Genomic DNA, 24,575 nt, shown 5'->3' with positions numbered 1-24,575 from the left:
TCTGATTAGTTCGCTCCGTCTGGCCATTCGTCTGAGGATGGAATGCAGACGAGAAAGACAAATCAATGCCCATCTTGGCACAAAACGTCCGCCAAAATCTAGACACAAACTGGGATCCCCTGTCAGAAACGATATTCTCCGGAATCCCATGCAAACGAACCACGTTCTGAAAAAACAAAGGAACCAACTCAGAGGAGGAGGGCAACTTAGGCAAAGGCACCAAATGAACCATCTTAGAAAAGCGGTCACACACAACCCAGATAACGGACATTTTCTGTGAAACCGGGAGATCAGAAATAAAATCCATGGAAATGTGCGTCCAAGGCCTCTTCGGGATGGGCAAGGATAACAACAACCCACTAGCCCGTGAACAGCAAGGCTTAGCTCGAGCACACACTTCACAAGACTGCACAAAGGTACGCACATCCCTAGACAAGGAAGGCCACCAAAAAGACCTGGCCACCAAGTCTCTTGTACCAAATATTCCAGGATGACCAGCCAACACAGAAGAATGGACCTCGGAGATGACTCTACTGGTCCAATCATCCGGAACAAACAGTCTTTCTGGTGGACATCGATCCGGTTTATCCACCTGAAACTCCTGCAATGCGCGTCGCAAGTCTGGGGATACGGCGGACAATATTACCCCATCCCTAAGGATACCAGCAGGCCCAGTGTCTCCAGGAGAGTCAGGCACAAAACTCCTGGAAAGAGCATCTGCCTTCACGTTCTTTGAACCTGGCAGGTATGAAACCACGAAATTGAAACGAGAAAAAAATAACGACCAACAAGCCTGTCTAGGATTCAAACGCCTGGCAGACTCAAGGTAAATGAGATTCTTGTGATCAGTCAAGACCACCACGCGATGTTTAGCACCCTCAAGCCAATGACGCCACTCCTCAAATGCCCACTTCATGGCCAAAAGCTCCCGATTACCCACATCATAATTGCGCTCGGCGGGCGAGAATTTTCTAGAGAAGAAAGCACATGGCTTCATCACCGAGCCATTAGAACTTCCCTGTGACAAAACCGCCCCCGCTCCAATCTCGGAAGCATCAACCTCCACCTGGAAAGGAAGTGAAACATCTGGTTGACACAACACAGGAGCAGAAGAAAACCGGCGCTTAAGTTCCCGAAAGGCCTCCACGGCCGCAGGAGACCAATCAGCAACATCAGCACCCTTTTTAGTCAAATCAGTCAAAGGTTTAACAATACTGGAAAAATTAGCAATGAACCGACGATAAAAATTAGCAAACCCCAAGAACTTCTGAAGGCTCTTAACAGATGTAGGTTGTGTCCAGTCACAAATAGCCTGAACCTTAACGGGATCCATCTCAATAGTAGAAGGAGAAAAAATGTACCCCAAAAAAGAAATCTTCTGGACTTCGAAGAGACACTTTGAGCCCTTCACAAACAGAGAATTGGCCCGCAAAACTTGAAACACCTTCCTGACCTGTAGAACATGAGACTCCCAGTCATCAGAAAACACCAAAATATCATCCAAATACACAATCATAAACTTATCCAGATATTCACGGAAAATATTGTGCATAAAGGACTGAAAGACTGACGGAGCATTGGAGAGTCCAAAAGGCATTACCAAATACTCAAAATGGCCCTCAGGCGTATTAAATGCGGTTTTCCACTCATCACCCTGTTTTATCCGCACCAGATTATACGCACCGCGAAGATCTATTTTAGTGAACCACCTAGCCCCCTTAATGCGAGCAAACAAATCAGTAAATAATGGTAATGGATACTGGTATTTGACTGTAATCTTATTCAGAAGGCGATAATCTATACAAGGCCTCAGGGAACCATCTTTTTTTGCCACGAAAAAAAAACCTGCTCCCAGAGGGGACGAAGATGGACGAATATGTCCCTTTTCCAAGGACTCCTTAATATAATTCCGCATAGCAGTATGCTCTGGCAGTGACAGATTAAATAAACGACCCTTAGGGAACTTACTGCCAGGAATCAATTCTATAGCACAGTCACACTCTCTATGGGGAGGGAGCGAATTGAGCTTAGGCTCCTCAAAAACATCCCTATAATCCGACAAAAACGCAGGGATCTCCGAAGGAGTAGATGAAGCTATAGAAATCGGAGGTGCATCATCATGAACCCCGTGACATCCCCAGCTTAGCACAGACATTGTTTTCCAGTCCAGGACAGGATTATGAGTTTGTAACCATGGCAGACCAAGCACTAGTACATCATGTAAATTATACAGTACAAGGAAGCGAATCACCTCCTGATGAACGGGAGTCATGCGCATGGTCACTTGTGTCCAATACTGCGGTTTATTCATAGCCAATGGTGTAGAATCAATTCCTTTCAGAGGAATAGGAACTTCCAGAGGCTCTAGACTAAAACCGCAGCGTTTAGCAAATGACCAATCCATAAGACTCAGGGCAGCGCCTGAATCCACATAGGCATCGACGGAAATGGAAGACAGTGAAAAAATCAGAGTCACAGACAAAATGAACTTAGACTGCAGAGTATCAATGGCAAAAGATTTATCAACCCTTTTTGTGCGTCTAGAGCATGCTGATATAACATGAGCTGAAACACCACAATAAAAACACAAACCATTTTTCCGCCTATAATTTTGCCGTTCACTTCTGGACTGAATTCTATCACATTGCATAGTCTCAGGTGCCTGTTCAGAAGACACCGCCAACTGGTGCACGGGTTTGCGCTCCCGTAAACGCCGATCAATCTGAATGGCCATAGCCATAGACTCATTCAGACCTGTAGGCGCAGGGAACCCCACCATAATATCCTTAATGGCCTCAGAAAGACCATTTCTGAAGTTTGCAGCCAGGGCGCACTCATTCCACTGAGTAAGCACCGACTATTTCCGAAATTTCTGACAATATATTTCCGCTTCATCCTGCCCCTGAGAGAGGGCTAATAAAGCCTTTTCAGCCTGAATCTCTAGGTTAGGTTCCTCATAGAGCAATCCCAATGCCAGAAAAAACGCATCCACACTGAGCAATGCAGGATCCCCTGGTGCCAATGCAAATGCCCAATTCTGAGGGTCGCCCCGTAGGAACGATATAACAATCTTGACCTGTTGAGCAGGGTCTCCAGAGGAGCGAGATTTCAAAGAGAGAAACAATTTACAATTGTTCCTGAAATTCAGGAAGGTAGATCTATCTCCAGAAAAAAACTCTGGAATAGGAATTCTAGGTTCAGACATGGGAGTGTGAACAACGAAATCCTGTATGTTTTGAACCTTTGCCGCGAGATTACTCAGGCTGGAAGCCAAACTCTGGACATCCATGATAAACAGCTAAGATCAGAGCCATTCAAGGGTTAAGAGGAGGTAAGAAGCAGCTAGACAGCAATTAAGGGCTAGGCAGCAAAACTCTGAAGGAAAGAAAAAAAAAAAAAAATTTTCCTTGAACACTTCTTTTTCTCCTGCTTCAGCCCAAACAATTAACACTTTGTTGGCCGGCTATACTGTCATGAATCCCCAATGGCTAGGGATAGCACAGGATAAGCAAAGTATAATAAAAATCGGACGAGCTCTAGGGTGATGGAACCTGGGCTGACCGCTGCCCTACGCCAGACAAACGCAACTAGAGATAGCCAGGGAGCGTGCCTACGTTGGTTCTAGACGCCACGCACCAGCCTAAGAGCTAACTAGTACTGCAGAGAAAACAAAGACCTCACTTGCCTCCAGAGGAATGAACCCCAAAGATATTGTTGCCCCCCACATGTATTGACGGTGAAATGAGAGGAAGGCACACACATAGAGATGATGTATATAGCTTTAGCAAATAGAGGCCCGCTGAAAACTAGAAAGCAGAATGACACAAAAGGGGACTGAGCGGTCAGCAAAAAACCCTAATCAAAAAAAAACCATCCTGAGATTACAAGAACCCATGTGCCAACTCATGGCACATGGGGAGAACCTCAGTCCACTAGAGCAACCAGCTAACAAAGAGACATTCTAAGCAAGCTGGATAAAAAGCCAAACAACTGAAAATCAGCACTTAGCTTATCCTGAAAGATCTGGGAGCAGGTAGGCAGGAACCAAACAGAGCGCATCTGAACACATTGATAGCCGGCAAGGGAAATGACAGAGAGGCCAGGTAAAATAGGAAACACCCAGCCTCTGATGGACAGATGGAAACCAAAGGCCGCAACCCACCAAAGTCACCCAGTACCAGCAGTAACCACCAGAGGGAGCCCGCAAACAGAATCCACAACATTCCTCCTCCTCCTCTTGTTCCACCACCTGACTTCGAACACTGTGTAAGTGTGCTCCAGCATGTAAATCACTTCAAGAGGTAGTCACCGGGAATGGTCTTCCAACAATCTTGAAGGAGTTACCAGAGATGCATAGCGCTTGTTGGCCCTTTTGCCTTCAATCTGCGGTCCAGCTCACCTCAAACCATCTCGATTGGGTTCAGGTCTGGTGACTGTGGAGGCCAGGTCATCTGGCATAGCACCCCATCACTCTCCTTCTTGGTCAAATAGCCCTTACACAGCCTGGAGGTGTGTTTGGGGTCATTGTCCTGTTGAAAAATAAATGATGGTCCAACTAAACGCCAACCGGATGGAATAGCATGCCACTGCAAGATGCTGTGGTAGCCATGCTGGTTCAGTATGCCTTCAATTTTTCATATATCCCCAACAGTGTCACCAGCAAAGCACCCCCACACCATCACACCTCCTCCTCAATGCTTCACGGTGGGAACCAGGCATGTACAGTCCATCCGTTCACCTTTTCTGCGTCACACAAAGACACGGTGGTTGGAACCAAAGATCTCAAATTTAGACTCATCAGACCAAAGCACAGATTTCACTGGTCTAATGTCCATTTCTTGTGTTCTTTAGCCCAAACAAGTCTCTCCTGCTTGTTGCATGTCCTTGGCGGCGGTTTCCTAGCAGCTATTTTACAATGAAGGCCTGCTGCACAAAGTCTCCTCTTAACAGTTGTTGTAGAGATGTGTCTACTGCTAGAACTCTGTGTGGCATTGACCTGGTCTCTAATCTGAGTTGCTGTTAACCTGCGATTTTGGAGGCTGGTGACTCGGATAAACTTATCCTCAGAAGCAGAGGTGACTCTTGGTCTTCCTTTCCTGGGGCGGTCCTCATGTGAGCCAGTTTCTTTGTAGCGCTTGATGGTGTTTGCCACTGCACTTGGGGACACTTTCAAAGTTTTCCCATTTTTTCGGACTGACCGACCTTTATTTCTTAAAGTAATGATGGCCACTCATTTTTCTTTACTTAGCTGCTTTTTTCTTGCCATAATACAAATTCTAACAGTCTATTCAGTAGGACTATCAGCTGTGTATCCACCAGACTTCTGCACAACACAACTGATGGTCCCAACACCATTTATAAGGCAAGAAATCCCACTTATTAAACCTGACAGGACACACCTGTGAAGTGAAAACCATTCCCGGAGACTACCTCTTGAAGCTCATCAAGAGAATGTCAAGAGTGTGCAAAGCAGTCATCAAAGCAAAAGGTGGCTACTGTGAAGAACCTAGAATATAAGACATAATTTCAGTTGTTTCACACTTTTTAGTTAAGTATATAATTCCACATGTGTTAATTCATAGTTTTGATGCCTTCAGTGTGAATGTACAATTTTCGTAAAATACAGAAAAATCTTTAAATGAGAAGGTGTGTCCAAACTTTTGGTCTGTACTGTGTATATATATATATATATATATATATATATATATATATATATATATATATATATATACTGTGTGTGTGTATATATATATATATATATATATATATATATATATATATATATATATATAATTGACAGTGTTGTTGCTAAGAAGGGGTTGTCCTGTAGTTGGCATCCACTTTAGCTATAAGATATATGAGTGTAAACTGATTTCTTACAGTTGAAAATTGATACTTGATACAAATAAGACTTTGGTATCAGATGTATCAGCACCATGTCATACTTAGCTCCAACATTCTGTGCTGATTATATTTTTTAATATAACATTAAACGGGGTTAAAAGTTTGATTCATGACACAGAAGTCCGAATCCACTTCATAGCTAAAGAATATTGACACCTCCAGGGGATTTTTTTTGCTTAAATGTAGATATAGAGTAAACGAATATACTGTATTTAAGTGGAATTGAATTCTTGAATCTTGAAACATGGATTTTACAAAAATCTGCATTCCCCAAAATGTGGATTTTCTGTTGTCATTCACTACTGCCACGGGCATCTATGTTTCTGAATTATAAATGGCAATAAAAATGTTAAAATATTAAAGAAGAATTACTAAAGATGAAGACAAAAAAATTGGCACTAACAAGCAGATCAGCTTTATACCAGCAATTCACCAAACAACTGCACATAGGATTGGTAGTGCTCCGTGTAAATAAAAAAAGATCTGCATTAGTTATTCAAAGTAGAATAATATGCTCGGTACCCATCAAAGCATTTTTTATCCATTAAAATCCACTTGTTGAAATACAAAGTGTATAACAGGATATATATTCTAGGAAACACAAGTGCAACAATAGCTACAACAATCATTTCATGTCCTCAGTTCGTGCCTTGAGGAAGCGTCTGAGGATGTGAAACGATTGTTGATGCTATTGTTGCACATGTCTCCAGGAATATTTGTCCTTTTAAGCACTTTGTGCTTCAATACATTAATTTTGATGGATGAAGATACTTTGGTGAGTGCCATACATATTATTTTACTTTAAATGAAAATCAACTCATGCTCACCTCACTGCTCACGTCTTCAGCCCCTCCGCTCCTTCACCATGTCTCGTCTGGTCCTTGTCCCATCTTCTGAACCTGCCACGAGCGCTGAAATCCTCAGAACTCTCATACTATGAGAAACTTCTGCGTATGCATGACCTATCATGCTCTTGTGCAGAATCCTCCTTGACCTCTCATGTAGGGCCGGGACTTCTGGATCTGATGAGGATTTCCGTTCTTGCATCGGTGACCCGAAGATGCAGCAATGACCAGACAGGTGACGGTCAGCAGAAGAGGGGCTGGAGAAGTGAGTGGTGAAGTAAGTATAAGGATTTTATTTTATATATCTTATATTTATTAAGCTCTGGGGTCTGGAAAAACTCGAGAACATAATAAGAGACTATACACTTACAGAGAATAACTTTTCTGCAAATCGAATTTCTTAAGAAAATCCACAGAAGCTTTTGAATTGAAATTTTCCCTGATCTGCTCATATCTTGCATGCATTTTTGGCGGTCTAGAAATAATTTTTTATAGTAGGGTGTCGATGCCTATGGTTTTGTAGCATGCATCTAATGGCAGGTTTCCTTTAAAGTAATTTTCGTCAGTTTCATGACTAACTCAGGAGAGAAGTTATGTAACATGTGTAAAGGTGTGACAGAGGTTGTCATATGCCTCTCCCTCTCTAAACAGTGTTTGTGCTGATTTGTGACTATTATAATATGTGGTGCTTCATAGAATTCTATGAGCACTAATGTAAGCAGTTAATGTGATGTACAGTGATTAATATATAATGTTATTTATGTATAATGTTTAGGGAAAGTATAGAGATAACGACAGGGTATAGCATAGGGTTCATAGTTTAGGATAGGATTGGGTATAGTGCAGTGATGGGCACAATAAGTTCAGGAGGCAGACAGGTTTAGGATAGAAATGATTAAGGCTTCAGGGATTTTCCCAGTTGGGAGGGGTAAGAGTAGGTATAGAAGAGATACTTCCTGGTTTTAGGGAGTCAGTCAGAGATAGAGCTGGAGATAAAACAGGTGACAGAGGAAAGGCAACTGCCAGTGGGCCAGTGGGCCCAATAGTATGGGAAAGCACAGGAGTTTTGGGAAGCAGCATGCAGATGGCCATCACTACTTTCAGTGGTCCCTCTGAGGATATCCGGGGCCAATAAAGGGGAGGCAGATGGTGAACCAGGACAGAGAAGTGGGCAAGGAAGCATGGGACTGGACAGAGCCTCTCAGGGGCCAAAAGTGCTAGGAAGCAAAGGGAGAGCTCTCGTTGGAAAAACTGACAAAGTGGGCACATGCTGTACTGTAACTGCCATGGAACCTTTGAACTTGTTGAGTAAAGTTAATATGTTAAAAATGGACACGGAATCTGTCATTTAATGTGTGATGGCATCTGGATCAGGGATCATGGAACCAGCAGAGACATCCAATGCAAAAATGAGTGTTACACATTTCACCCAAACCACATGACAGATAGGACATTACTTGTTAGTTGGCAGCCAGGGCTTGGGAGAACAGCAGCCCCTCACCCGCAACTACTGTCCTGGGTCCTTTACACAGTTTTCTACCCACATACTGATACTAAGCACATAGCACTAAGGGTTAAAAGGAACCTGTCACGTCCTTTTTTGCTACTAAACTGCCCCCAATGTCTGGTTAGTGAGGCACATTGCATCACTAACATGTTTATCTCAAACGGAGAGCCAGTGACCACACGATAGTTTATGAGAGCCCACACATTGGGCACCCGTCTTCCCACTCACCATTCTGACTTTCAGCGGCTCCAGAGCATGGGCACATAGGATAAGAAGCTGGGGCATGATATGAAGCTGGGACGTACACCCAGATTCAGTGCGCATGACTGGAAAGTTGAAGTCTTTGCGCAAGAGCGGGATCTGCTGGGAGATTGCGGTGATGTAGGGAGCAGTGAAGGGAAGATGTTATAATGCAATGGACATGGGGAATTTGAAAAAGGCATTTGACTGACCGTGACTGAAAAGTTAGAGATCCCCAACCCTATGACTCCAACAGAAAGTATGTGGGGCAATCATCAAAGTATAAAAAGTGATTTTTGTGATAAATACTGGGACGTTTTGCTTGAGAAAAACATGTTAGTGATGCAATGTGCTTCACTAACAAGACATTGGGGGCAGTTTAATAGCAAAAAAGGACAGGACAGGTTCCCTTTAAATATTCAACTCTGGCAATTCAGACTAGGACTTTTTCAAGTTTAGCTACAGCCATTATACTTTTCAGTATGACAATACAGTTAAATTGTGTTCTTATTGTCAATACATCCTCTCTCATATACACTACCGTTCAAAAGTTTAGGGTCACTTAGAAATGTCCTTATTTTTGAAAGAAAAGAACAGTTTTTTCCATTGAAGCTAACATTAAATGATTCAGAAATACACTCTATTGTTGTGATTCGGTTCGTGGGCTCCCCCGGTGGTCTCTTGTGGTACTGGTGTCCTGCAAGCTTTGCCTTCTCAGTTCACCTGTTCCTATCAGGATGTGGGAGTATCCTATTTAACCTTGCTCCTCAGTCATTCTAATGCTGGCCATCAATGTATCCAGAGTGATTCTGTTGCATGTTCCTGCTCCCAGTTTTCTGCTCAGCTAAGTTGGACACTTTAGTCCTTAAGTCTATTTTTGTATGTTTTGTCCAGTTTGCACTTATGTGAATCTCTGCAGCTGGAAGCTCTTGTTGGGCTGAAATTACCACTCCAGTGGCATGAGTTGTCACATGAGTTAAGGTAATTTCAGGATGGTGTTTTGAAGGGTTTTGCAGCTGACCGCGAAGTCCTCTGTTGTATCTTTCTGCTATTTAGTTAGCGGGCCTCTCTGTGCTAAATCTGCTTTCATACTACGTGTGTCCTTTCATCTGCTCTCACCGTTATTATATGTGGGGGGCTGCTATCTCCTGTGGGGACATTCTCTGGAGGCAAGCCAGGACTGTGTTTTCTTCTACCAGGGGTAGTTAGTTCTCCGGCTGGCGTGCGGCATCTAGAGACAACGCAGGAATGCCCCCTGGCTACTTCTAGTGTGGTGTGTAGGTTTAGCATCGCGGTCAGCTCTAGTTTCCATCACCCGAGAGCTTGTCCGTTTATTCTATGCTTCTGATGTTTCCTTGCCATTGGAAACCATAACAGTATGGCCAGCCCAAAATGTTTAATCTATAGGCTGAAGCAGGAGAGAAAAGGAACTGTGTGAAACCTTTTTTTTTTTTTTTTCCTTCCTCTGAAGTTGCACTCCAGCTCTAATTGCAGTCTCCTGTTTTCCTCTCCTCTTAACCCCTGAATGGCTCAGACTTTATCTGTTGAAATATGGATCCCCAGAGTCTGGCTACCAATTTGAATAATCTTGCCTCTAAAGTTCAGAATATACAAGATTTTTTGTTACATGCTCCTCGGTCTGAACCTAAAATTCCTATACCGGAGTTTTTTTCTGGAGATCGATCTTGTTTTCTAAATTTTAAATACAATTGTAAATTGTTTCTTTCGCTGAGATCTCATTCTGCTGGAGATCCTGCCCAGCAAGTAAAAATTGTTATTTCTTTACTGCGGGGTGACCCCCAAAATTGGGCATTTTCATTGGCACCAGGGGATCCTGCGTTGCTCAATGTGGATGCGTTTTTTCTGGCTTTGGGGTTGCTTTATGAGGAACCAAATTTGGAGATTCAGGCTGAGAAAGCCCTAATAGCCCTCTCTCAGGGGCAAGATGAAGCCGAAATATATTGCCAAAAATTTCGAAAATGGTCTGTGCTTACTCAGTGGAATGAGTGCGCTCTGGCGGCAATTTTCAGAGAAGGTCTCTCTGATGCTGTAAAAGACGTCATGGTGGGGTTTCCTGCGCCTACGGGTCTGAATGAGTCCATGACAATGGCAATTCAGATTGATCGGCGTTTACGGGAACGCAAACCTGTGCACCAGTTGGCGGTGTCTTCTGAAGAGGCACCACAGAGTATGCAATGTGATAGCTTTCTGTCCAGAAGCGAACGACAGATTTATAGGCGCAAAAATCATTTGTGCTTCTATTGTGGAAATTCTACTCATGTTATATCAGCATGCTCTAAACGAACAAAGAAAGTTGATAAATCCTCTGCTATTGGCACTTTGCAGTCCAAGTTTATTTTGTCTGTAACTCTAATTTGTTCGTTATCTTCTATTGTTGCGGATGCGTATGTGGATTCTGGCGCCGCTTTGAGTCTTATGGATTGGTCCTTTGCCAGGCGCTGTGGGTTTGATCTAGAGCCTCTGGAAGTTCCTATACCTTTAAAGGGTATTGATTCTACACCATTGGCTAGTAATAAACCACAATACTGGACACAAGTGACTATGCGTATGACTCCAGACCATCAAGAGGTGATTAGCTTCCTTGTACTGTATAATCTACATGATGTGTTGGTGCTGGGATTGCCATGGTTGCAAACTCATAACCCAGTCCTTGACTGGAAAACAATGTCTGTACTAAGCTGGGGATGTCAGGGAAATCATGGGGACACATCTTTGGTCTCCATTGCTTCATCTATTCCCTCTGAAATTCCTGAGTTTTTGTCTGATTATCGTGAGGTTTTTGAGGAATCTACTCTTAATTCTCTTCCTCCTCACAGAGATTGCGATTGCGCCATAGATTTGATCCCTGGCAGTAAATTTCCTAAGGGTCGTCTATTCAATCTGTCAGTACCTGAACATGCTGCCATGCAAGAGTATATTAGGGAGTCCTTGGAAAAGGGACATATTCGTCCTTCTTCGTCTCCTCTTGGAGCGGGGTTCTTTTTCGTAGCTAAAAGCGATGGTTCTTTGAGACCTTGTATTGATTATAGACTCTTGAATAAGATCACAGTCAAGTATCAGTATCCTTTGCCATTGCTGACAGATTTATTTGCTCGCATTGAGGGGGCGAAGTGGTTCTCTAAGATTGATCTTCGCGGGGCGTATAATTTGGTGCGAATTAAGCAGGGGGATGAGTGGAAAACCGCATTTAATACGCCCGAGGGCCATTTTGAGTATTTGGTGATGCCTTTTGGTCTGTCAAATGCCCCTTCGGTCTTTCAGTCTTTTATGCACAATATTTTCCGTGAATATCTGGATAAATTTATGATTGTGTATTTGGACGATATCTTGATTTTTTCGGATGACTGGGAATCTCATGTTCAACAAGTTAGGAGGGTTTTTCAGGTTTTGCGGACCAATTCTCTGTTTGTTAAAGGTTCAAAGTGTGTTTTTGGGGTTCAGAAGATTTCTTTTTTGGGGTACATTTTTTCCCCCTCTTCTATTGAGATGGATCCTGTGAAGGTTCGGGCTATTTGTGACTGGACGCAACCGACTTCTCTTAAGGGCCTTCAGAAATTTTTGGGCTTTGCTAACTTTTATCGTCGATTCATAACTGGTTTTTCTAGCGTTGTCAGGCCTTTGACTGATTTGACTAAAAAGGGTGCTGATGTTGCAGATTGGTCTCCTGCTGCTGTGGAGGCCTTTCGGGAGCTTAAGCGCCGTTTTTCTTCTGCTCCGGTGTTGTGCCAGCCTGATGTTTCTCTTCCTTTTCAGGTGGAAGTTGATGCTTCCGAGATCGGAGTGGGGGCGGTTTTGTCGCAGAAAAGTTCAGATTGTTCAGTGATGAGACCTTGTGCGTTCCTTTCTCGAAAATTTTCGCCCGCCGAGCGAAATTATGACGTCGGTAATCGGGAGCTTTTGGCGATGAAGTGGGCATTCGAGGAGTGGCGTCATTGGCTTGAGGGTGCTAAACATCAGGTGGTGGTCTTGACTGATCACAAAAATTTGATTTATCTTGAGTCGGCCAGACGTCTGAATCCTAGACAGGCGCGCTGGTCGTTGTTTTTCTCCCGGTTTAATTTTGTGGTTTCGTATCTGCCAGGTACTAAGAATGTGAAGGCGGATGCCCTTTCTAGGAGTTTTGAACCTGATTCCCCTGGTGATTCTAAACCTACGGGTATACTTAAGGATGGGGTGATATTGTCTGCTGTCTTCCCAGACCTGCGACGTGCTTTACAAGAGTTTCAGGCGGATCGGCCTGATCGTTGTCCGCCTGGTAGATTGTTTGTGCCGGATGAGTGGACCAATAGAGTCATCTCGGAGGTTCATTCTTCTGCGTTGGCAGGTCATCCGGGAATTTTTGGTACCAGAGATTTGGTGGCTAAGTCCTTCTGGTGGCCTTCCCTGTCTCGGGACGTGCGTACTTTTGTACACTCTTGCGATGTTTGTGCTCGGGCCAAGCCTTGTTGTTCTCGGGCTAGTGGGTTGTTGTTGCCCTTGCCTGTTCCTAAGAGGCCTTGGACACACATCTCTATGGATTTTATTTCTGATCTCCCTGTTTCTCAGAAGATGTCCGTCATTTGGGTGGTGTGTGACCGCTTTTCTAAGATGGTTCATTTGGTGCCCTTGCCCAAGCTGCCTTCCTCATCTGAGTTGGTGCCCCTGTTTTTTCAGAATGTGGTTCGGCTGCATGGTATTCCGGAGAATATCGTTTCCGACAGGGGATCCCAGTTTGTGTCCAGATTTTGGCGGGCGTTTTGTGCCAGGATGGGCATTGATTTGTCTTTTTCGTCTGCATTTCATCCCCAGACAAATGGCCAGACGGAATGTACTAATCAGACCTTGGAGACTTATTTGAGGTGTTTCGTGTCTGCTGATCAGGATGACTGGGTCTCCTTTTTGCCGTTGGCTGAGTTTGCCCTTAATAATCGGGCCAGTTCTGCCACTTTGGTCTCCCCTTTCTTTTGCAATTCAGGGTTCCATCCTCGTTTTTCATCTGGTCAGGTGGAGTCTTCGGATTGTCCTGGAGTGGATACCATGGTGGATAGGTTGCATCGTATTTGGGGGCAGGTGGTGGACAATTTGGAGTTGTCCCAGGAGAAGACTCAACGTTTTGCTAATCGCCATCGTCGTGTTGGTCCTCGTCTTCGTGTTGGGGACTTGGTGTGGTTGTCCTCCCGTTTTGTCCCTATGAGGGTCTCTTCTCCTAAGTTTAAGCCTCGGTTCATCGGTCCTTATAAGATTTTGGAAATTCTTAACCCTGTGTCTTTTCGTTTGGACCTCCCAGCATCCTTTGCTATCCATAATGTCTTCCATCGGTCATTATTGCGGAGGTATGAGGTACCACTTGTGCCTTCTGTTGAGCCTCCTGCTCCTGTGCTGGTTGAGGGTGAATTGGAGTACGTGGTGGAGAAAATCTTGGACTCCCGTGTTTCTAGACGGAGACTTCAATATCTGGTGAAATGGAAGGGCTACGGTCAAGAGGATAATTCTTGGGTTACAGCTTCTGATGTTCATGCTTCTGATTTGGTCCGTGCCTTTCATAGGGCTCATCCAGATCGCCCTGGTGGTTCTTGTGAGGGTTCGGTGCCCCCTCCTTAAGGGGGGGGTACTGTTGTGATTCGGTTCGTGGGCTCCCCCGGTGGTCTCTTGTGGTACTGGTGTCCTGCAAGCTTTGCCTTCTCAGTTCACCTGTTCCTATCAGGATGTGGGAGTATCCTATTTAACCTTGCTCCTCAGTCATTCTAATGCTGGCCATCAATGTATCCAGAGTGATTCTGTTGCATGTTCCTGCTCCCAGTTTTCTGCTCAGCTAAGTTGGACACTTTAGTCCTTAAGTCTATTTTTGTATGTTTTGTCCAGTTTGCACTTATGTGAATCTCTGCAGCTGGAAGCTCTTGTTGGGCTGAAATTACCACTCCAGTGGCATGAGTTGTCACATGAGTTAAGGTAATTTCAGGATGGTGTTTTTAAGGGTTTTGCAGCTGACCGCGAAGTCCTCTGTTGTATCTTTCTGCTATTTAGTTAGCGGGCCTCTCTGTGCTAAATCTGCTTTCATACTACGTGTGTCCTTTCATCTGCTCTCACCGTTATTATATGTGGGGGGCTGCTATCTCCTGTGGGGACATTCTCTGGAGGCAAGTCAGGACTGTGTTTTCTTCTACCAGGGGTAGTTAGTTCTCCGGCTGGCGCGCGGCATCTAGAGACAACGCAGGAATGCCCCCTGGCTACTTCTAGTGGTGTGTAGGTTTAGCATCGCGGTCAGCTCTAGTTTCCATCACCCGAGAGCTTGTCCGTTTATTCTATGCTTCTGATGTTTCCTTGCCATTGGAAACCATAACACTCTATACATTGTTAATGTGGTAAATGACTGTTTTAGCTGCAAGCGTCTGGTTTGTAATGCAATATCTTCATAGGTGTATGGAGGCCCATTTCCAAGAGTCATCACTCCAGTGTTCTTATGGTACTTTGTGTTTGCTAACTGTGTAAGAAGGCAGAGCACAAACAGGCTCTAACCAGAGTAGAAAGAGAAGTGGGAGGCCCAACTGCACAACTGAGCAACAAGATAAGTACATTAGAGTCTGTAGTTTGAGAAATCGATACCTCACAGGTCCTCAACTGGCAGCTACATTAAATAGTACACGCAAAACGTCAGTGTCAACGTCTACAGTGAAGAGGCGACTCTGGGATGTTGGCCTTCAGGGTAGAGTGGCAAAGAAAAAGCCAAATCTGAGACTGGCTAATAAAAGGAAAAGATTAATATGGGCAAAAGAACACAGACATTGGACAGAGGAAGATTGGAATAAAGTGTTATGGACAGACGAATCCAAGTTTGAGGTGTTTGGATCACACAAAAGTACATTTGTGAGACGCAGAACAACTGAAAAGATGCTGAAAGAATGCCTGACACCATATGTCAAGCATGGTGGAGGTAATGTCATGGTCTGGTGTTGCTTTGGTCCTGGTAAAGTGGGAGATTTGTACAAGGTAAAAGGGATATTGAATAAGGAAGGCTATCACTCCATTTTGCAATGCCATGCCATACCTTGTGGACAGCGCTTGATTGGAGCCAGTTTCATCCTACAACAGGACAATGACCCAAAGCACACCTCCAAATTATGCAAGAACTTTTTAGGGAAGAAGCAGGCAGCTGGTATTCTATCTGTAATGGAGTGGCCAGCGCCATCACCAGATCTCAGCCCCATTGAGCTGTTGTGGGAGCAGCTTGACCGTATGATGCCAAAAAGTGCCCATCAAGCCAAACCAACTTGTGCGAGGGGCTTCTGGAAGCATGGGGTGAAATTTCTCCAGATTACCTCAGCAAGTTAACTGCTAGAATGCCAAAGGTCTGCAATGCTGTAATTGCTGCAAAGGAAGCATTCTTTGACAAAAGCAAAGTTTGAAGGAGAAAATTACTATTTCAAATAAAAATCTTTTTTTCGAACCTTGTCAATGTCTGGACTAGATTTGCAATTCATTTAACAACTTATTTGATTAATAAAAGTATAAGTTTTCATGGAAAACACAAAATTGTCTGGGTGACCCTAAAGTTTTGAACGGTAGTGTACATAAAATTTCAGTGTGTCAGTGTTTGTGCGATGTATCTAAAATAAAGAAAGAAATATATGCTGATTGAACAATGGATATGAATGATAAAGGCAGAAAAGGAAAACTTGTAAAAAAACAACTCATTCATTTTTTCCCATTTTCAAATTCATAGAAGCTCTCCCTCAAAATGTTTATTTTATTAGTATATTGTAATCATCATATTATATAGCACTGTGTTCTTACAATTTCTAATTTTTCCCTTTTGTACAGTTAATTCTTCTCTTTTCCATTAGGTCTATGACATCACATGATTAAAAACTGACTAGCTGAATGCTTCTAAGCTCTATGTAGAAACTGGAGGTCAATTTTTCCTGTATGAGCCATAAGTCACTGCAAAAGTCCCTGGTAGGGGAAGGAGGCAGCAGCTAGGTCAGGAGTTGAAGAGGGGAATGATAAATGCAAGGAATAGAGACTTCCTGTTTCTACATACAGCAGAGAAAACAAAAGAATTATCTGGGTAGAAAGGCAAAATGAGCAATTGTATGTACACAGTGCTATATAATATGATGACTGCAATATATTAAACTGCTAAAAAATAATTATGGGAGTGCTTCTTTAAGAAGAAAACAGATTTGTCACTTGAGGAAATGGCAGCTCTTTATCCATTACATTTGTCGCATGTTGGAAAAAACGTTTCTTTAGAGTCAAAATAGTCAAATGGGCACTATTGTTAGAGCAACAATGATGGCTAAAGTAGGACATTTCTTCTAACTAGTCTAAAAGACAAAGGTCCTGATTAAATGTCAGGCAGTATTTTAAGACTTTATTCACACTTATTTTTGTCTTTTCTGTCATGCTTCTGTTGTTATGGATAATGGTTTTTACTGCAAACCAGTAAAAAAATAGGAAATGTGAAAGAACTCATTGTAAGCCTTTTCTTACACTCCTGGCAACCATGACAGATCCCTTTTTATAAAGGATCCTGGTGAGCTCGGATGGATCCTATTGACTATTATTGGGATCTTCTATCTATAGAATAGCAAATAAAACCAGAACAACATGCAAAAAGTATTGAGAAAAGGGCCCAATTCAGTAAAGGTAAAGAAAATAGAGCCTAATGGGACAAGCAGGTCAAAGTTAACTGGCACATTGACCAAATACTGAAGAAAATCAGTTTGAATCTTGGGAGTATTAGGGTACGTTCACACAGGACTTTTTTGCTGCTTTTTTTTGCTGCTTTTTTTTATGCTAATTTTCAGCTGCTTTTTACAGTACCAGTAAAGCCTATGAGATTTCAGAAATCTCATGCACACACGTTGGTTTTTTGTTTGATCAGTTTTTTCTGCTTTGCTGCTTTTTTTGGACATAGGGCATGTCACTTCTTTCAGCGTTTTTGCTGCGTTTTTGCAGCGTTTTTTCACCCATTGACTTGAATGGGTGATGAAAAAAACGCTGCAAAAACGCTGAAAAAACGCATGTAGCATTATTTGCTGCTTTTTTTGTGCAGAAAATCATGGCCAGCAGGAAGGGATCTCACAGCCAAGAGCTTAGGGGTGTGGTTAGTGAGGTGTGAAGAGCCATTGTGAGCCATTGTGAGGTGTGAAGAGCCATTGTGAGGTGTCCTGATTGTGATCTATTGTGAGGGAGTTCCTGGTAGTGAGGTGTGAAGAGCCATTGTGAGCCATTGTCAGGTGTGGAGAGCCATTGTGAGGTGTCCTGATTGTGATCTATTGTGAGGGAGTTCCTGGTAGTGAGGTGTGAAGAGCCATTGTGAGCCATTGTCAGGTGTGAAGAGCCATTGTGAGGTGTCCTTTTCTAACAAATTAAATGACCAGGTAGTAGGTAAATACCTGCGTGCTTGAGTACTAACTGAGTGTCTTTGGTGTAGTCATCAAACATGTTTGATTCACCATATACCACAAAAAAAGCATGAAAAAAAACGCACCAAAAACGCACCCAAAAAACGCACCAAAAACGCACCTATAAACAGCTGAAAATTAGCATAAAAAAAAGCAGCAAAAAAAAAGCAGCAAAAAAGTCCTGTGTGAACGTACCCTTAGTGTTAACAGAGGCTTCACAAGTTTCCATTAAGCTTTTATTTTTGAAGGGACTGTTGACAGATCAGTTGTCTTATTCTATAAATTGATTTCCCTCTGACGCCATGGTGCCTTAGTCCTCAACATTACCTTCAGGCTCAATCAGCAGTTTTTCAACCTCTTTAGGTCACTTGTAGACCAAAAATGTTGCAATTGTGAAAAGATGGAAGATAGAAGGTAGAATGTATTATAGATTATTTACAGCAATTTATAAAAACAAGTTCACTCAAAATATATACATACTTCAATTATTTAATTACTGTCCTTTTTTTGTCACCAGGCATTTGGACAACCCTTTACTTTTACCATCTTGGTCATAAAATATGAATCACAAGTATTATTTGGTCATAAGCAATTCTGCATTTCAAACAGCATTAATGAGAAAATTCAAAGAAAATAATTGTCTCAAAATGACTATACACATGTGTCTCATTTACAGGAATAAATATGTAATTAATTGAGCTAAGAAGGTAGATACCCAGGTGACTATTGACGTGAAACTACAAAGGTTTACTCTGGACGTCAGTAAGTGAGTTCTAAGGCAGTATTGAAGCTGCAGGTCAATGAACTGTGCAGAATGCTCAATCATAGCCCTGTTCTTTCTTGCTGCCGGTAAGTTCATACAGTGTTTGTAATTGAATTAAAAGAGCTATTTAACGTAAAAAGTGGGATTGAATCATGGGTCTTTCAACTATAATTATCAGTCACAATCTACAGAAAATGAAACATATTTTATAGAAGAATGCATTCTATATGTACGATACATTTCAAACTAGTAAACTGCCGCAATTAAGTCAATGAAGGCAATGAATGCTGCTTGCCATAATTTCCTTTGCTTTCTGTAAGTCATCTCTACGATTCAGCAGTGCTAGCCTTTGGTCCTCTGTGTTTTCTTGGGACTCCCTCTATTTACCCGAGTAGAAAGATGGTTAAAAGACACCCCTCAAGACTGGAGTTGCAAGACCAAGAAGAAAAAGCTGTAAAATTCTGGAAATCGCATAATATGAAAATGATGAAAAAGTCAAAATTAAGTATGAGCACCATTTGCAGAAATACACGCACTTAGGCTACGTTCACATTTGCGGTCAGCGCCGCAGCGTCGGGCGCCGCAGCGGCGCCGCATGCGTCATGCGCCCCTATATTTAACATGGGGGCGCATGGACATGCGTTGTGCTGCGTTTTGCGCCGCATGGCCGCAAGCGTTGAACGCAAGAAACGCTTCAAGTTGCATTTTTTTTGCGTCCAACTTTCGGCCAAAAAGGACGCATGCGGCGCAAAACGCAGCGTTTTAGCGTGCGTTTTGCCGCGTTCTTGTTTGCGTTGTGCGCTGCGGCGCACAACGCAAATGTGAACGTAGCCTTAGACACCTTTGCTTGCTATCACTGAGATTGTTAAATCAACCTGTTAAGTAGAACAATGCTATTAACCTACTATTAACATTCACCTACAAAGCCATCCATAATCCGTCTCCTCTGTATATCTCCAAATTAATCTCCTAATATCTTCCAACGCATACCTGGTCCTCCCAAGACCTCTTTCTCTCATCCATACATGTATTTTCCTCACCCAATCATCTCCAAAAAGTCTCCTGAGTATCTCCCATCCTCTGGAATTCTGTGCCCTAACATGTTCGATTATCCATCACATTTGGAACTTTCAGACAGAACTTGAAAACTCATCACTTCAAGAAAGCTTACAGCCTGCAATGACCTTGTTGCCATCTCACCACCACTGGAGCTGCCGCAACTCCCCAACCTACTGTCTCCTTCCCCATTTTCTTGTAAACAGTAAGGGTTTGTGCACAAGTTGCGGAAAGTCCTGCGGATTTTTCCGGACTGATTTTGGTAAATCCGCAGGTAAACCGCACTGCGGATTACCTGCGGAATTACCATGGATTTACTGCTTTTTTTTGCGCTTTTTGTGCAGATTTCACATGCGGTTTTACACCTGCGGATTCCTATTATGGAGCAGGTGTAAACCGCTGTGGAATCCGCACAAAGAATGAACATGCTGTGGAATAACAACGCAGCATTTCCGTGCGTTTTTTTCCGCAGCATGTGCACTGCGGATTTTGTTTTCCATAGGTTTACATGGTACTGTAAACTCATGGAAAACTGCTACGAATCCGCAGCGTCAAAACCGTTGCGGATCCGCAGCAAAATCCGCAATGTGTGCACATACCCTAAGCCTGCAAGGGCAGGGCCCTCTTCCCCTTTGTACCTGTCTGTCATATTTAGTTTGTTCACTGTAATTCATATTTGTATTTTGTATCTATGCCCTTCTCATGTACAACCCCATGGGATCACTGGTGGTCTGAAAATAAATAATAATAATAATAATAACCTGCAGATATATTGTTAATTTGCAGGTTAATAGTGTTAGAAAGGTGTCCAGCTGCATTACTGAAACTACAGTACCCAGGAGAAAATGAACTTTATTCCTCCCAGTAGTCAGCAGCTTTCAGATATACAGGCGTGACGGTGCAGCTACAGTCGCCGCTCCATGTTCAGTAAGTGGTTGACTGACAGCTGGCTCTGCAGTTCATCAGTGCAGAGATAGCAGTCAGTCAAATTGTGGGCATACTTTGCTGCTTCTCACTGTGTACTGAGCAGTGTCTGAAGCCATGCTGGCAAACCTCTATGACTGAAATCCAGCACCTCCTGGGAGTAATAAAGTACATCTTCTCCTGGATGCCGCACTTTTAATAATGTGAGAAAGATGTCTTGCATAGTATTAACCTGCTGATTAACCCTATATTTGCAGGTTAATAGTGTTATCGAACGTGACAGGTTTTTGAAGAATGTTCTGCATACTGAATGCACTTGGGAATGCAAATCATCAAGATCCGCTGCTGGCAGCTGCTTTGACAATTTCTGATCAATGCCGTCCCTTATGTTCTCAATGGAAGACAAGTCCAGAGGTGCTGAAGGCCATGAATGCACATTTTGTCCACAGGGGAAGCTCACAGTAGCACAAATAGCATGTAGCCTGGTATTGTAAAGTTGAAAAATGGCTCCTTGGACACTTTGTTGAAATGGCCATACCAATGGTTGCACAAGCAAATGAATGTAGCGCCAAGCTATTTATCTATCAGGAATGAAACTTAGAATGGGCCAGTAGGACCAGTGGCATTCATTCTTGGTTGCAATTTCACTGTTGAATAGTGTATATGTACTCTGTGTTACATAGTTATCCATTCACTTGGCTGTTCAAAATGTAACAGCCCTTTTCTGTAGAGCCAACATGTTACCCCAGTGAAATCAGCAGCATTTGCAAAAGGGTTTGTCTTAATGGAACCAAGAGGTAGCTACTGACACTTTTTGATGTAATTTTGGCTTAATAGAAACGGCAAGAGCATGTGTAGCATGTTTAGCCTTTTGTCCCTTTCCTAAGTGACAGGGACGGAAATAGAAAGTGCTGGACCTGATGTAAAAAGGTTTGAATGGGCCCCTTATTGAGGTTGCAGAAAGGGTCCAAAAGGTAGGTCCACAAGAGAGAGAATATTTTTTTTTAATCAATTGACCCTTGATGCTTTAAAAAAATGTAAAATCCACAAAAGAAATTGAAATGTTGGAGATATCAATGGGCACAAACAGGTCAATTTCTGTGCAGGAAAAATAAGCAGTTCATGGAATTGATTTGATAAAATCTCATCCACTCCACTGCTATTGTAATCTCCTGGGGATTTTACTTGTGTAAATCAGCACATAAAATCTTCAGAATTTCCATCTCTTTATATTAGAAGGCAATGAGAGCGGGATAGGTGTCATCCAGTCGTCACCCTCTTCACTCGTCGGTAGAAGTACGCCTTGTGGGCAGGAGAAAAGTGTTGCTACCTGCAGACTACAGGAGGTCTTCTGTGACTGCTGCTGTGATGGTGAAGCTTTCCCAAATGCACTGGCGCAGGGATGAGATTCTCACTATGAAGCCACTTTTATATGAGTAGAAATAAGGGCACATGTTCCATCCCTGTAATAGATGCAGCTCCAGACCACAGGTCTTATGACCCGACCTGACAGTTTCACAGGAATCCAGTGGTCGGGCTGAAGCAAACAGCCGTACTGCAAGTGCAATAATATAAAATTATCACTTTGGGTCACACAAATAATTGCGACTCTTGACTTTCTTTACTTTGCGATATAGAAGAATTCTTCCAGATGAATGATATTTCAGTTCTTAGATTCTATAAAACGCTATATACATACATGGCTGTGACCCATATTCTGTACAAGTTTAAATTCGACATGGCCTACTTTAATGCATTTTCACATTTTTTTTGTGAGTTGTATTTTATATTAAGAAGTTGAAAGCACATTTTTGCAAACTAGTTAGACAGCATGAGAAGATGATCTGTTAGTAAATGAAGAAAATAAAGAATTTCCTACCCATAAAAGTAAATATCATGTACTGAATTTGATTCCAGAGATGGTGCAGTATCATTAATATAGTCAGAATTGATAAGCTGAGAACTAATCCCTGTGAGAAAATAAGAAAACATGCTTTCACCATTGACATTAGGATAATACAGGCTTCAACTAGGATCCGTAGCTTTATCATTCAAGCACTGAGAATGATGCCATTGAAATTTAGAGTAAAAACATTCTAATAACCCAATGAGTTGAATAATGGTCATCAATTTGTTAGGATTTATACAGAAGTCTTCCATTCATGTAATATACAGTCCTGCCATGGTATATGACTTGTGACATGAAACTGTCTTCCACAACCACACCTTTCTAGCAGTGTTTGGGTGTTCCCCACCCAGTTTTAAGCCTCCAACACAGTTGTCTCTGTTTATGAATATCATTTAACATACATATGAAAATGCTGATTATTCTCTTCTGTTTGGTATTAATAGTTACTCTTACAGCTGACTATAATCCTACAAAATCCCAGACTTTGTAGAAATGTACCTAGAAGAATTGAAGTTATTTCGAAGGACAAGGACAGACACACCAAATAATGATTTTATTTTAGATTTCTCTTTTGTTAATTCAATTTGCTTTTTGTTAATTGATAAAAAAAAATAAACTATTAACACTGCTATTTTTTAATGCATTCTTATTTTGCAGTATGTTTCCATACCTGCCCAAAACGTTTGCACATATTGTATAGCCACAAATATTATCATGTGCATAAATATCGTGTGCTGTTTTTGAGCTTTGGATATGAGGCCGACTCTGCAATTTTCTAATCGAATTTACCAATTATAGGGAAATTACTGGCAAGTGTTATAACCAATCTTTTCACAGCCATGAAGAAAAATAATAGAAATCATTTTTATTACCGAAGGGTATAGGCATGGAAAATTGCTTTAAAATACCAATAGGATATTAGGGTTTTTTGTTTCAAAGTTTTATCACAAATTGGCTTTATTGAAAAGTAAAAATATCTGTAAATGTCAGTATTATCGACCTTTAGTTTTAAATAGAAGTTCTGTAAAAGGTTACTCCCTAGGACAAGCCATCAGTAGGTTTGGTAGAGAATTTTCTGTGAACAATAAAATCATGAAAATTACAATCACAATAACCGGCACAAGTTCTTCTCACTATAAAACCATCACGGATACAACAAGGCGACAGATATGGACACTGCAGAAAGTATCCCATTTTTTATGGATTATTTCTGAATTTCTGGATGTTGCCAACTGTTACTTATATAAAAGATTGTTAATAAATTCTAAAGGGATTCGGAAAAGTACAAGAGTTTTTGTTCAAGCACTTTTATGTTTTTACATATACAAGTACTGGCAAAAATTATGGAATCACCGGCCTTGGAGGATGTTCATTCAGCTGTTAAATTTTGTAGAAAAAAAGCAGATCACAGACATGGCACAAAACTAAAATCATTTCAAATGGCAGCTTTCTGGCTTTAAGAAACACTAAAAGAAATCAAGAACAAAAATTGTGGTAGTCAGTAATGATTACTTTTTTAACCCCATTCTGACCTCGGACGGGATAGTACGTCCGAGGTCAGAAGCCCCTCTTTGATGCGGGCTGCGGCGGTGAGCCCGCATCAAAGCCGGGACATGTCAGCTGTTTTGAACAGCTGACATGTGCCCGCAATAGGCGCAGGCAGAATCGCGATCTGCCCGCACCTATCAACTAGTTAAATGCCGCTGTCAAACGCAGACAGCGGCATTTAACTACCGCTTCCGGCCTCTGGAAATGATCGCATCGCCGACCCCCGTCACATGATCAGAGGTCGGCGATGCTTCAGAATAGTAACCATAGAGGTCCTTGAGACCTCTATGGTTACTGATCCCCAGCAGCTGTGAGCGCCACCCTGTGGTCGGCGCTCACAGCACACCTGCATTCTGCTACATAGCAGCGAACATCAGATCGCTGCTATGTAGCAGAGCCGATCGTGCTGTGCCTGCTTCTAGCCCTCCCATGGAGGCTATTGAAGCATGGCAAAAGTAAAAAAAAAGTGAAA

General features: G+C 42.4%; 1 protein-coding gene across 3 annotated transcripts in view; it reads right to left on the bottom strand.

Moving 5' to 3' along the window:
* The window catches only part of TRIM55 (tripartite motif containing 55), a 273,771-nt gene that overhangs the window by 17,141 nt on the left and 232,055 nt on the right, over window positions 1–24,575 (bottom strand). Inside the window, exon 10 of one of the 3 annotated variants that reach the window (XM_077270601.1) lies at window positions 22,526–22,616. The exons of the other annotated variants lie outside the window; for them this stretch is intronic. Within the exon in view, the coding sequence (XP_077126716.1) occupies window positions 22,526–22,616 (91 nt within the window). The remainder of the gene's footprint in view (window positions 1–22,525; window positions 22,617–24,575) is intronic. 3 annotated transcript variants of the gene reach the window in all.

Source organism: Ranitomeya variabilis, chromosome 6 (assembly GCF_051348905.1).
Source record: "Ranitomeya variabilis isolate aRanVar5 chromosome 6, aRanVar5.hap1, whole genome shotgun sequence".
Taxonomy (NCBI): Eukaryota; Metazoa; Chordata; class Amphibia; order Anura; family Dendrobatidae; genus Ranitomeya; species Ranitomeya variabilis.
Note: the sequence above shows the minus strand (reverse complement) of the source record. Positions and strands in the feature narration are given on the sequence as shown.